We start from the raw sequence: 13,983 nt of genomic DNA on the forward strand, positions 1-13,983 counted from the left end.
ATCCCGAAAGTGTCCCGACAGTAGCTGCCACACCTCTCCTCGCCTCTGTCCAAGTCCCCACAACTTCCTTACCACTCCGTCCAGTGTCCCTTCTATGTGCCTGAGCTCCCTCCTGCAGCCGTCGTAACTCATCATTCTTACCTTTTCCAATCACTTGGTTTCCCTAGATGTCTTCCTAATTCTACTTAATCTTGTTAATAAAACTTTAATCTTAATGTTATTGATTAGCCTCCAAAATGACGGCGTACCCCAGGCACTGTGCGATACCTTCACCTCGGGCTCTACAACCCTCCCCAAACAGCTCCATCAAGCGTGGCGGTTGTATCACTGTCTTGGTGCTGGGAACTCTGGAATCTCCTGTCTTCATCCTTCTACTAAACTCCTCGGCGTGTATCTATCAACTCACCACCTTGACCCCGGAACCTATGAGCAATCTCAAAGCATCAGCGTGCAGAGAGAAACATGCTTCTTTCCTTCTCCACCCTGTTCTTCTAAGTATTTCCCAACTCAGTAAAAATATCATTGTCAACCTAATGGTTCAAACCCACAATTCAAAGGTCCCCCAGTGGTGGCTTTTGCAGGAATGCTCTCCACCCAGTTTTATGACTACTTTTTTTTTCTGTGGCTGGTTCAGCCCGTGCTGGACGTGGTGCTGGGGATTGAACCATGGTCCCTGGGCTTGCCTAAGCTTGCCTAAGCAGGTGCTTTAGACAGCTGAGCTATCTCACTGCCCCTTTACGGTGACTTCTGATGATTGTCTCAAAGCCAGTTTTAATTATGCAATTGTCCAGTACAGTGTCATCTCAAGGAAACTTTCCAGAGCCAATCCAATCTAAAGTAACACTTAAGTACCCTTCTATGGAGCATATAAATTTCTACAAAACACAAAGCACTGCTATTTTTCTTCTTGACTGTTTGGTTATTATCTCATTTCTGGCTAAGACAGCAGAAATGCTGGCTATTCACTTTACAGCTGCCTCTCTAACAGCCTTTAGAATCTAACACAATGGTCGTCCACTGAGTATTTGCTGAATCTGAAGACATGAACAACTACACTATTTATAACCTAGAATTCTGATGGTCTTCTTTCTCCACTTCATGAAGTGCCCAAAGCAAACAGAACATGGAGTGTTTGCCTCACCCAGCTGGGCCATGACCACAGTGTCTAAGAGCCACTGTCTACCAGAAATGACAAAAACCCTTGAAATCTTCCACAGTGAACAGAAAAAGAGAATATTCACAGGGTGGGGCACTAACAGGTTGAAAACAGCACAATTATAGCAAACCCAAGAGTATAAACACTTGTAAATTAGAAAAGGTAATAAAATTATGAATTCTATACTGGCTTTTTAATGTTGCAGTTTTCAGTTGCATTGAGAGATTTCATCTACTAAAGAACATTTGGTTATTTAAAAACATCCCTGGACTGTATGATTTCCAACTCTGAACTGTGGAAAAAATCAAGAGAATCCTTTTCTTTTAAAAATCCACATAATGAAATCCTAACAATCTACCCCACATTGAAGTGGAAAAATATCCAAAAGGAGCAGCTTCAGCTTCAGTCAGGTGAAAATGCACTATGAAGATTGTTCACCTTTGCTGCATTTGGGGTTTATGGTTATTTAGTAACATTGTTTAAGACCTACTGGGTCTTAGTGCAATCTTGCATTAAAATATAATTTATACTACGTGAGAAAACATGACCGAACTTATTACTAGGAACCAGAGACCAATCATGGATTTTTTGTGTTTCATAAAAAAAGAAAAATACCTTAAAAAAAAAAAATTTGCAGTGTTCCGTGTCCCTCTGGAGTGACACTCCTAACTCTGTAACAGCCAGGAAAGGCGTCTTCATCCCTTACCTTGCGGTTTCAAGGACCTTTATGGCTTTGTCAATCTCTCCTTGGCTTTTATATAAAAAGGCCAGCTCAAATAGAGTGAACGGCACTAGGTAGTGGTCATACTTCAGCAGCTTTTCACTGAAAGAGCAAACGGAAATCAATTAATCTTAACAGAATAAAAACCACATTGTTTGTCCAAAACTTCTCATTCCTGAGAAAACAAGCATATCCTTAAGCCCATTACCAGCAAAACAAAAGCTGCTGTTACACAGTTCTGAACTACAGCATAAACAGTGTGCTTCTGTTGTTGTTGCTGTTGTTGTCTGAGTCAGGGTCCCACTACGCAACTCAGGCGGCCTCCAATGCACAGCAGCCCTCCTGCCTCAGCCTCCTGAGTGCTAGGTTCACAGGCATCACTAGCGTGACTGGCAACAGTATGTTTTTAATATATTAATCATTATTCCTTAATCTAAATATAGTACAGGTGGTTGTTCACGGAATACATGCAGATCTTCCAGGAACAATCCTCAACGTGACACCACCACCTTTCTGAATGTATGTTCAGTGCATCTGTAAGCAGTATTACTGCACTGTTCTAAAGTTATCCCCTTTGTATTTTAAAGTTTTACAATGCTTGAAAAGATCATAATGGTTTTGTTTTTGGCTTCATTATGAAATGCTCAGCTATAAACATCTAGAGACTCTGGAAAAAGTAGGAATAACAACTTTCAAGTGCACCACTTAGCTTGGGGAACATAAGACAAAACAGAGCTACACCTAACACAGGCCAGAACTTTAGGTACGTGGGACAAAGCTGGCTGAATCCTGGGGTCACTCCCACCTGAGGCAGGCAGAGCCCTGCACCCCAATGTCCACGCAGGAGATGAGGCCCTGGGCAGGTGGCTGGAACTCAGTCTCTGTTTAAAGCTTGGGTCTTGGAGCACCTACAGCAGTATTCCAGAAGACAGGACAGTGGTCTCTCTGGCCTGTACTTTTAGTGAGGATGGGGGGTGGAGAATCCAACACATTTCTTGGGAAGTCGATAGCCAGTAAGTTGCAATTCAAATTTACATTGTCCAAATAATCTAAGAGCTACAAGCAATGAAATTAATATGAAAGTTGTCCAGGGATATAAAAGCCTTTAGGACACTTGGTGGAAATAAAGTTACATTTTAGAGACTCTTTCTCAATACTGACACAGAAATCTGAAGATAAAACCCCAGTGAGAGTGAGTTCACAATCTAAAATCACAAAACATGTGAACAGATAATTCACTGATTTAGTAAATGTGATGAACAGCAAGAATGGGTCATGATTCTGACTGGCCTTTTGGTTCTTATAAAGTCACCAAGAAAACAGAACGGTGAACACACTTCCTGAACATATCTACTAAACACAGCGTATCCCTTATTTGGGGAAACGGCACTACTTTTTTCTTCTTCTTACACCAGCACCAGTCCTCCTGTGTGCCCCTTACTATTGTCAGGAGGAGCAGATAGGAGGCTGTGAATGAGAGGCACTACAGACAACAGGATGCTGACTGCAGTCTATGGCTGTTGTCTTTTTAGCTTGCACAGTGTCTTAAAAAATTGTGCACCAATATTTAAAAATCATAAGATTTTACATTAAATCTAGCTTAGATTGGAAAAACTACCTCAAGCTTACTCAGGACAGTAAGGGCTCTGTCACTGGGCTCACATCATCAACTGGACCTTTTGAGTACAGAGAGCGCACAATCTCCCTAACCTACAGTGCCACCAATGTCCCTGCCCACCACCATTCAGCCTTTCTCCCTCCGGAAGCCTACTTCTCTGGCCTTGAGATATTTCATTTGCAACTAAGAGAAGAGGGCCAGATGTTTGACCCTTGCTCGACTCAACTCCATGATTAGTAATGGAGTATGACATCATCACTGCTACTGGGGAGAAAAAAAGGTCTACACAGAAGAATGCCTTCTGCCAATTAAAAAGCAGGTGCTTGTCACATTCACTCAGATCTGAACCCCTAGGACCCAGCACAGTCTCTGACATACCATGGGTACTCAAATATCTGCTGGATATCTGAATGGATTAAGAAAAACTAAACGCATAAATTGAAATAGTGCCAGAGGCTCAATACAGCACTGCCACTTTGGAGAAGCACCTGCTAGCCAGGCCATGAATTCATCTCTAAACACCAAGTACTGCAGAAATGCATGCTTCATTTAGACTACACTTTTGTTCATGAAGAATAAAGAAAGCACTCCTGGTTTCTCCTTGGTCACACCAAGGAGACGATGCTGTTTAATCGCTAACAGCATCGTCTACCACTGTCCTGGAATGCTTCCCCGGACCTGCATTCGGGCTGATGCTGCCTGCTTGCTCTTACCTTTCCACAACATGATTGAAGCACAGCTCAGCTTGCAAGGGCCGCTGTAAGCTCTTGAGGCAGCAACCTTTAAGTAGCTTCACAATGCACTCATCGTCCATAGAATAATCACTGAAACCTTAAACAAACAAGAACACAGAATGTGAAAGAGGTTTGCTTTCTCCTTTTTTCTCCAGTACTAAGAACACAGTCTAGGGCCTCACACATGCTAGGTAAATGGTCTACCACTGAGATAGCTACACCTAGCCCAAAAATACTTTAAAAATCCTAATTACGAAGCAACACCTATTCACTTCAAGGGGATCATTTAAAATAAGAAAAATATTTTTAGCATTTATTATGTATAAATTAAAAAATGCTGAATTTACTGTATTAATATACCACTGTATCATGGAATCCACTTAAATTTTTTTTTAAATTTTTTTTTCAAGTGATCACACTCCGAGTTTTTTAACCTTAGATATAACAACAGGGATTCTGAGCTCTAAATGGAGAGCTTTATTCATTTTATAAAAGGTAAAGCCAGGAAGCACAAGAAAGCTGCCTCCTCCTGTTGTTCTGCTTCTAACTGTGTTGGCTTCAGTGCAGGAGAGAGTAACACTTCCATATGGAGAAGCAGATGGCCTTATTCCCATTAAAAATTCAGGAAGGCGAACGCCCTCTCCAGATCGTTATGTTTACAGCTTATCAATTCTCCCAGGTTATGTTCTTTTGGGGGGAAATTATGTCATAAAATTAGACAAAACAGCTCTGAAACACATGAAAAGCATGTAAAATCCTCACAAACTTTTAAATGCATGTGAGTTTTAAAGTAAAATACATTTTTCAGCATTTTTCTCTTTTAAAAACAACTCTCTGCCTTCTACAGCTCAAGCCAAACACCATGTGCGACATCTGACAAAGGTGGTCACTCCACATTTGCCACTTCTGAAGGTTTTTCCTCTTTTCTTTCTTTTCAAGTTACATGCAACTAGAAAGTCACTTCAAGAATGCTAATTCACACACTTCAGGGCAAGACACAGGGGGAGCGGCAGCCAGGGAACTAAGGAAGGCCCTCAAAAAGAAATTCTCCCATGTTAATACAAATCCCCAAAGCACCAGCAACACGTATTGCTGTTCTGTGTGGTAAACTGCTTATCTCTGAGAATTTCACTGTTATTTAGCTAACCACAAGAAAACAGCTGAGATGCACCTCTAGCAAGTACTGCCAGGTAATATATTAAGAAACATCAGGTACCAGCACCACACCCTCTTCCTGTTACTTACTGAGGATAGTTTTTAACCTCCCCAAATTCATCTATATTTAAAACTATGGATGTTTGTTGACATATATATCTAAGAAGGAATGTCTTTCAGAGGCTAGATCAAAAGCCCTGAGAGTGCATCCTGGATGCTGGTTATTAGCGTCATTTTCACGCATTCTATTGAGTTGCGCATAACATTTAATTGACAGTTTGTGTTATGACAACATTCTGTTGCTCACCAAAAGATTTTTGATGAGGAGCAGACACAGTGCTGTAAAGCCACATGTAACTTATGTAAAGCTTGAGCTAGGAATATGCCAAATGAGTTTTTCTTTTAAATCTACACTCCCCTAAAAACCTTAAAAGAAAAAGCATTGTTCCCTTAGACCATAATTTTTCAGATGATCATTTTCCCTAAAAATATATATGCTTTATCATGATTCTTAACCTCATGAAAGAATTCACAGATGAGGATTTCTAGTTGCCAGCTTTTATTAGAAGAAAATTACATGATAATGCTATCCAAGTAGAGCTGAATCACAGAAACCTGGCAAATTCAGTAAATTGGTGGGTAGGCTGAGGAAAAGGGAAGTTTGCAGGCCGAACTACTAAAAAACCTATTACAAACTTATAAGAAATTAACCGAAATGAATGAAGAAAAGATGTGAATATAGATTTACAAAGTGAAAAGTCATCAAAGCATTAGCACTTTTCCTTTCATGTAACTTAGTTATATTTGTTACATAATTTCACCAAGCAAATTAACTTCCACAAACAGGCAATGCAGCAGAACCCTGCACCAGCATCTGGATACTCAGGAAATTTAGTTAGAATTCAAGTGAAACACCACAGGCACAGCAAATCCTGACTCTGGGCATGGTACCAAGGCAGAGTTCTGTCCTTTGTCTCAGGGACTAGCCCTAAGGGCCAGAGCACGGCCAGAGCAGAGCAGTCCTGTCCTCTACCATCTTGAGGCCCACTTCAGACCCATCTGCCAAAGCTAGAAGTAAAAGCATTCCATCTGAACCGTGGGGTGCAGAGCAGGCAGAAGCCAATGCAACCCCAGTTCACAACGTCCACCCATCTGCCACGTATGAGCTTGCTTCCCCTAATTTGAAGGACAGGAGATAAACTGCTAAAAGGTCGAAGCAGGCCAGGTCTGGCTTCAAGTGCTACTTTTAGTATGAGAAGGCGGTATTATTCACCCCGTATCAGCAGATGAACCGTGTGTGTAACGCTTCCTGCAGTGGGGTAGATCACCTCTTCCCTTGGACATGCCGATGACCATGAGAAGAGGAAGAAGGGTTTGTGGTCACAGAACTGCACTGCCCACTTTGTTCTAACTGATTCTTTGGCAAGCTGGTCTGGAAACCCTGAGCCAGTTAGCAAGGAAGGCCATAAATCCAACTTCCATTCATATATATATATATATATATATATATGCCTCTCTTGATGAAATCTGATGCTGGGATTATTTTAAATGGGAAAAGCAGTCTAAATATCCAACAAAACTCAAGGATGGATTAAATTATGATACGTTACCTCCATGGAATGCTATGAAGCTTTTGAAATTTATAAAGTCCATTTACCAAAACCAGAAACATTCATGTCTTAAAGGAAAAAAGGACAGACTGGTATATATACAGACACCCTATGTTTGTAACTGCAAAAATAAAGCCAAGATGGAAGACACAAAAATTCTAAATTGTGCTACAAAAGAAAAGTATGGGCGACCTTTTCCCATTTATACCTAAAAATGATAATGTTGCGTTTAAAAAAGTAAGTGTAAAGAGAAGTCTCACTAAGTATTTCCGCTTGTTAAGAAAGTCATCAGAACCAAAGAGATTAAAAACAGTCCTACTCCCTGGCCACATTCAAGGGTGTAAAGCCCTCTGGGGGGCCATGCCGAGCAAACTGAGGGACCTGCCAACGGTTTGCACGAACCATTCCTGGGCTTCTGTGCCCTTTACTGGGTTCATCACCACAGACGTTTTCATTGTACTTCTTCCTACGGTCAGAACCTCTCTAAAGACCCATGATCTTGGGAGCGTATTTAAATTACTTGGCACTGATGAGAAACACAGCAAAGGCTACTACTGCTGGCAGTGCACCAAAACATAAAACTTCTTAGGAAAAAACAGAATCAGACATATCAGAGCAAGAAAGCAAGTTTAGGTATCACTAGCCCAACGCCGTCCCCATTTCAAAATAGTTCCCCAAGGGCCTGAAGGCTGCAGGGCTCGCCCCAGACCCAGACAGCCTGGCTTTCCTTCTGCTTTGTCAGCCGCCTGCAGTCACCTGGGGAAGGACCTCTGCCACCCTGAACACGAGCACGTGCCTGGGGAACCACCAGACACGCGGCAACAGCCCATGAGAGCCAAAAGCAAACGCGCATGTTCCGGCGCTGCTCTCCCTCCTCAGGGCCTGACGTCCTCCCTTCATCTTTCTCCTAAGTCCTCAGACACAATTCACACACCATACAGTTCACAGTCTCGAAGGACACAATTGTGTCTAGTACATTTACAGAGTAGCGCAGCCCCCACCGCAACTCATCTGAACATTTCATCCCCTCTTCAACAAGTCACTGTGCCCTTCAGCTACCACAGCTCCCTCCCAAGTTCTCCATCCCTAAGTCCCTAACCTGCGACCTCCTTCTGTCTTTAGGCACAGTCCACGCTGGAGGTGTCATACACAAAGGGTGGTACACGGTGTGCTCGTGGTGAGGGTCCCCTGCACCCCGCTGCCAACACCCACGCGTTACACAGAACACTCACTCCTCTTTCACCTCGACGCTCAGACTCTGCAGCTCGAGCTCTTTAGTCCTCATGGTGACAGAAACTGCCATGGACACGCACGTGGAAAAGGAAGATTAAGGGTGCTGCTTACTGTCCATACTTACCTTCATCTTGTAAAGCTGCCTCGGCCTTCTCAACGGTTACCAAGAGGCTTTCACAAAGGTCTTTCCTTTTCCCCACTATCGAAAAGCCATTCCACACATACATCATTTCCTAGTGAGGAAGAACGAAAAGCCATCAAGGTTACTTAGTCTACGCACCCTCCTAGATGACCACAGCAACCGCGCAGGCCCCTTCTGCCTCGGTTGCTAGGGATGTCAAGACTCCACAGAGATACTGCATCTTCACTGCATCTGGAGCTTAGTGATATAACTTCCCATTCTTTAGATTATATGCTTTGTCTTTTATACATTTTATGTTTTTACTGAAAATTGATTCACTTTTAATATTTAAGTATTTCTTAGTATTATATTCTTTTTGAAACAGAATACAGATATTTAAAAAGTAAACGCAGTGCTGGGATGTCACTCCGTGGACAGTCAGCACGTGCCTAGCACGTGCGCATGCCCAGGCGCACACACACATGAAGCTAATACACTTTATGCTGATGCTGAACAAATCTATTACATATAAATTTTTGTTACCTTTAAATAAAAGAAAATATTTTTAAATGTCTGCCAGTTGTTTATATGAAATGTTTCCAAGCATATCACTGGAAATGAACATTGCAGCATTTTACTGGGCCCAGGTCCTTTTATACCATTAAAAACATGTGTTGGTCCAGTACTGCAAACCAATACGCACAGAACACACTCATTTAAAGGCCATATGGCTGAATGACAGCTTCTGAAAATGTAATGATTTCTCATTGCAGATTATATTTAATGGACTCGCAGATGAGAATTTTTTTTGGACCAAAAGCAAATGTGCTTTTGCCTGAAATTATTTTTATAATGCTCCTGACAGTGCAGTTTATATTTGAAGAGCAAGCACTAAGCAGGGCAATTAGTACCTTCTTGGGAGTAAATGAATTTTAAGGGAAGCAGTCGGAATGAGGAAGCCACGTCCAGGCAGGGTAGCAATAACTTCACTGTACAGCACCGAATGCTAAGATCCCAGCGTGGGGCAATTTCCTACTGTTCATTTTACAAGGGACAACTTCTTACACGACCAGAAAAAGGGTTCAATTCAATACCATTTGGGTATTTTGAATATCCACTTTGGAATCCTTTAAAGTTGATGGTGATGATTTTTTTAAATACTTTTCTTGATGGGCTGTTCTATCAGAAAGAGGCCAGTGCATGGCTAAGACCTTAAGAACACAGACTGGCGGTGAATTCCTGAGCAGCACCACCTCCAGCCATTCTTGTTTCTCTCCCAGCAACACTTGGGGAAGGAAGTACAGTCAAATTAGACCTTTCTTAAGGCCGCCAGTGGCCCAGGCAGGAAAAGCTACGTGCACACTGGTATCAAGCACTAGTGCACGCAGAGAACTGGGTGCGTTAGACACTTGTCTGGAAAGTTACATGAGACAGAAGAACTTTCCCAGCGAAATTCAGCTTGACATGAATGAAGAGTGGAACTGAAGCTAACTGGTAAGGGGGCGGCAGCGTCTTCCCATTAGTTGGTCCCTGCTGTCCCCTGCCCAGGGCCCTTCATCTGTGCTCGACTGGACAGCACAGCAGCCGCACTTTCGCCTTACTCTGTCAGAGTCAGAGTCACAGACAGCCTGGCCTGCAGGCAGTGTTCTCTGGAACTGGGGACATTAAGTGGGGAACGGCTGGGCCAAGGCGCCAGGGGCAGGCGGCGCTCATCGGACACCTGTCAGACCGGCATCTTCTGTACTCACAGAATGCTTGCAAGCTCTGCAAGTCCGTAACAAAATAAGGAGCAAGAAAAGTTAAGAAAAGACATGAGCAACAGTTACAAATCAAAAATTAAAATGAACACATGAAAAAGATGCTCAACAGCACCTACAAGGGAAATGAAAATTAGAGGAATAAAACACTGTAGGTACGGATTTAAATTGCTAGATCTTTTTGGGAGACAAATCTGGCAATATCTACCTAAATATACTCCTGCCAGAGATATAGCTCAGTGACATAAGCACCTGCCTGGCAAGCACAAGGTTGCGAGTTCAATTCTCAGTACCAATAAACAAACAGGGGCCGGGTAGAAGGCTCAGTGGAATAAGCGCTTGCCTGGAAAGCGCAAGGGCCTGAGTTTAATCCCCAGTTTGGCAAAAAAAAAAAAAAAAAAAAAAAAATCCTCAACCAGGAATTCTATTTTTAAAAATCTTCCCCAAAGAAGTATATATAAATGGAAAAAAGTATATTGATTGTAGTGTGTTTGTAAAAGTGAAAAATAGAAAAACTTAACACAACCATCAAAAGAGAATGATTAAACTGTGGAGATTTTTTTTTTTTTTTTAAGTCTTAAGAGGACAGCAGACGTTGGCTTTAACTGACTAGCTTTTCTTTACCGACTACCTTCACAAAAACTAAAGTCCCTGAAAACGCCTAGTAATTTGATAAACTTAGTGTTTTGTTTTTTGGGTTTTGGAGGGGTTTTTTGTACCAGGAATCGAACTCAGGACCTTGTGCTTGCCAGGTAGGTGCTTGTGCTGCAGAACTACATCCCCAACCCCTACTTAGTGTTTTTAAAGGAAGACATTATTAAGAAAATTTTTTGTTGAAATCATAGTTTTCACAGAGGCCTTGCCTGGAATGGCTAGCGGAGGGCTCCAGGTGGCAGAGCAGCCACCAGCCACGTGGGCTTGGGCAGCAGAAGCCCTGAGACCCTGGAGCAGTGGAAGACACGCTGCACTTCCAGGAGGTGGGTGGCCCAAGGTAGGAGGGTGGGAAATAGCTCGGAACACGTGTTGAAAAGGTATTTGTTGAAATGGCACACTGGGTTAAACAAAATATAATCTTCAAATTATTTTGGGCTCTCTTTCACTTTTTTAAAATATGGCTACTAGAGAAGGTAAAATTCTATTTACAGCTTCCATTATAATTCACCTCAAATTCAGGGATGTCAGATTCACCTCCCTCTGCCTGAATGCCCTTTTCTGTGAAAAGGACTACCACGACTGCATTCAGAGTTGTTATAAGAACTAAGTGACAGCCGGGTTCAAACAGCTTTTATCATAACGTCTATGACTAGACAATGAACTTGGATATAATTTTAATTATTTGTTAATTTTTTTATAAATGTTTACCTCAGGAAACCTAGAATGGTTTTTGAGTTAATCAGCCGCTCAGTAACATGCTCTCTGCGGCTCTAAGCTGGTGATTTATTTCTAACATGCAAACAGTAAATCAAAGCAGGTACCAGGGCTGGCAAGACGAGCTTCACGGGGGCAGCCAGGGAGGGGGAGTAGCGCCGAGCCTTCCTCACAGCAAACTTCTCAGTAGGGAGAGATTTACCGGCAATTCTCTGCTTCAAGCCATCCACCTGTCTGTGAAGATCCCCAGCCCCAACAAAAGGTTGGTGAACACGTCCATTCATGTGTGGTACTGGGGATTGAACCCAGGGCCTATCGTCTGAGCTGTACGCCCATCCCTTTGCATTTCCTTCTCTGAGCAAGCTCGCGCTAGGCTGCCCAAGCTGCCTCAGCCTCCTGCGGTACGGGGTTACATGGTGCAGCACTACCGCCCGCCGGCAGACACGGCTTGCTTGCACCTGGGTTCTTATACTGCGGCACATGAACAGCACCCAAACACCTGGGAACCTGGAGCTGAGCATTCTCGGGTCCTACCCCAGGCCCTCGAAGTTGGCAGCAAGCTGGCTTCTGATACGGCCTGCATGTGATCCTGGGGCGCACTCGCGTGACTACCACTGACTGACATGCTTCATTCTAATGGGTTTAATGCTTACGTCTATAAAGCACATTCCAGGTAATCTTGGCATAAAATTGGCAATTGCCTTTAAAAAGCAGTACTTACTTGCAGTGTAGATACTCAGAAAAGCATACTGGTACATTTCTGGTTAGTGTCTGACACAGATCTATAGAATAATCTAACTCAAAAGATAACCATCAATTAATGCATAATTTGAGAAAAATGTTTCTCAAGTAAAGGTGATTTCAGAAGCAATCAGCGCATGACATGTACTATACTTACAAACTTCTCAAACTGTAAGGAATCCCATTATGAAATTCATAAGGGATGTGGGCGAACAGACTGGCGTAGAGCACTTGCCTAGTGTGCCTGAGGCCCTGGGTTCTATCCCCAATATTGTTGAAAGAAAAAGAAATTTATAAGCACATTAAAACAGAAGTATGATGAGAAGATTACATGTTACAGCAGATATTTTCTTGCATAACTGCATATTATGATGCATCAAACAGGCTGGTAAGAAAAGATGTGAGAAATCTAATCACATCACTGAGAGAAAAGAGGATTAACCATGAGGGAAAAAATTCAGCTTAACTGCAGTAGTAAGACCTCCATAGTAAAACTTTAGATGATAATAATAATAACAAGAATGCGTTCACAAAATTCCCAGTCACACAAAATTCTGCTGCAGGGCTGGAGATGTAGCTCAGCAGCACAAGCATCTGCCTGGCAAGTGCAAGGTCCTGAGTCCAAGTCCTGGTATCAAAAAATTTTAAAAGACAAAATCCTGTTCAACAGTGACACTTTGACTCTTAGCTAAATATACTGTTTTAAGGATTTGTACATCAATTAAGTAGAGAAATTAAAGAGACAGGAAAGGAAAGCAAGAAAGCACTACAGAAAAGAAGACACATGCGTACATCTTCCTACAGCCAGCGTCTTCACTGCAGGAGGTGTCCCGCTTACCTGAACAGGGTCACCACATTCTCATTGGCTGCTAACACGTCCTCCTCTGGAAGCATACTCAGAATTGCAGCTTTCAGGAACACATATGTTGCCTTGAGGAGAAAAAGAAAAGGAGCGTGATAAAGAACACGACACTTCTATGTGCAAATCAGAAACAATCTCTAACTCTTGCAGATTTTGTGTGATGCAATGTTAAAGAAATACAAAGAAAATTTTACTGTCTGTTCCAAATGAGGATAACAGCTTTCAATTAATTTAGAACACTTTCCTATTATACTCAAGGATGAGAAAGTGAGCAGAATGAACAAAAGATCGTTATCTCATTCTTCCCAATGTTTCACAAATGGATCAAATTAATTTTAATTATCACAAAAAGTCTGTCTACAAAAAGTATCGAGACCACATACTGATATGTAACAATGGTAAATACAAATGAGTTCCTCTTTAGAATAAAATCTCTGCGTTAGAAATTCTTTGGATGGCTCTTAAAGTATGCCGTGCTGAAGACTGTGCCCGTGACTAAGCAGTCAATGCTCACTGGACTACTAAGTACCCCGAAAAGCACTACTTCTATGCAGAGAAGAGTGCCGACGTCACACTGCTGAACATGCATCTCAGGTCCTTACTAGCAGATAGAAGGCACCACGCTTTACCTTGGACCATTTACTCTCTTTGCAAAGGAGATCGGAATAGTAATATGCCTGCATCCAGTTTTGTAGGAACACGTTGATCCACATCAGCTCCCAGTAGCAGAGGTGGTGAAACTGCTTCCATTCTTCCTGAACTGAAATGCATTTTCGAAATATCTCTTGTGCCTGTAAGTCAATTGAAAAAAGCCCATCATCCAGCTATTAGACAAGGACATAACAGCCACATGGAAAAATGCATACAACACTGTGTACAAAAAGAACAAAATCAGACCCAGAGCGCA

General features: G+C 42.3%; 1 protein-coding gene across 1 annotated transcript in view; it reads right to left on the bottom strand.

Annotated features, from left to right (window-relative positions):
- The window catches only part of Ttc39b (tetratricopeptide repeat domain 39B), a 49,057-nt gene that overhangs the window by 5,323 nt on the left and 29,751 nt on the right, over positions 1 to 13,983 (bottom strand). Inside the window, exons 12-17 of the mRNA XM_004631719.2 lie at positions 13,706 to 13,867; positions 13,053 to 13,144; positions 11,581 to 11,707; positions 8,352 to 8,460; positions 4,209 to 4,326; positions 1,863 to 1,979 (exon numbers count right to left, since the gene is read on the bottom strand). Coding sequence (XP_004631776.1) covers positions 1,863 to 1,979; positions 4,209 to 4,326; positions 8,352 to 8,460; positions 11,581 to 11,707; positions 13,053 to 13,144; positions 13,706 to 13,867 — 725 coding nt within the window. The remainder of the gene's footprint in view (positions 1 to 1,862; positions 1,980 to 4,208; positions 4,327 to 8,351; positions 8,461 to 11,580; positions 11,708 to 13,052; positions 13,145 to 13,705; positions 13,868 to 13,983) is intronic.

This window comes from Octodon degus, unplaced genomic scaffold, assembly GCF_000260255.1.
Source record: "Octodon degus isolate 3935 unplaced genomic scaffold, OctDeg1.0 scaffold00044, whole genome shotgun sequence".
Taxonomy (NCBI): Eukaryota; Metazoa; Chordata; class Mammalia; order Rodentia; family Octodontidae; genus Octodon; species Octodon degus.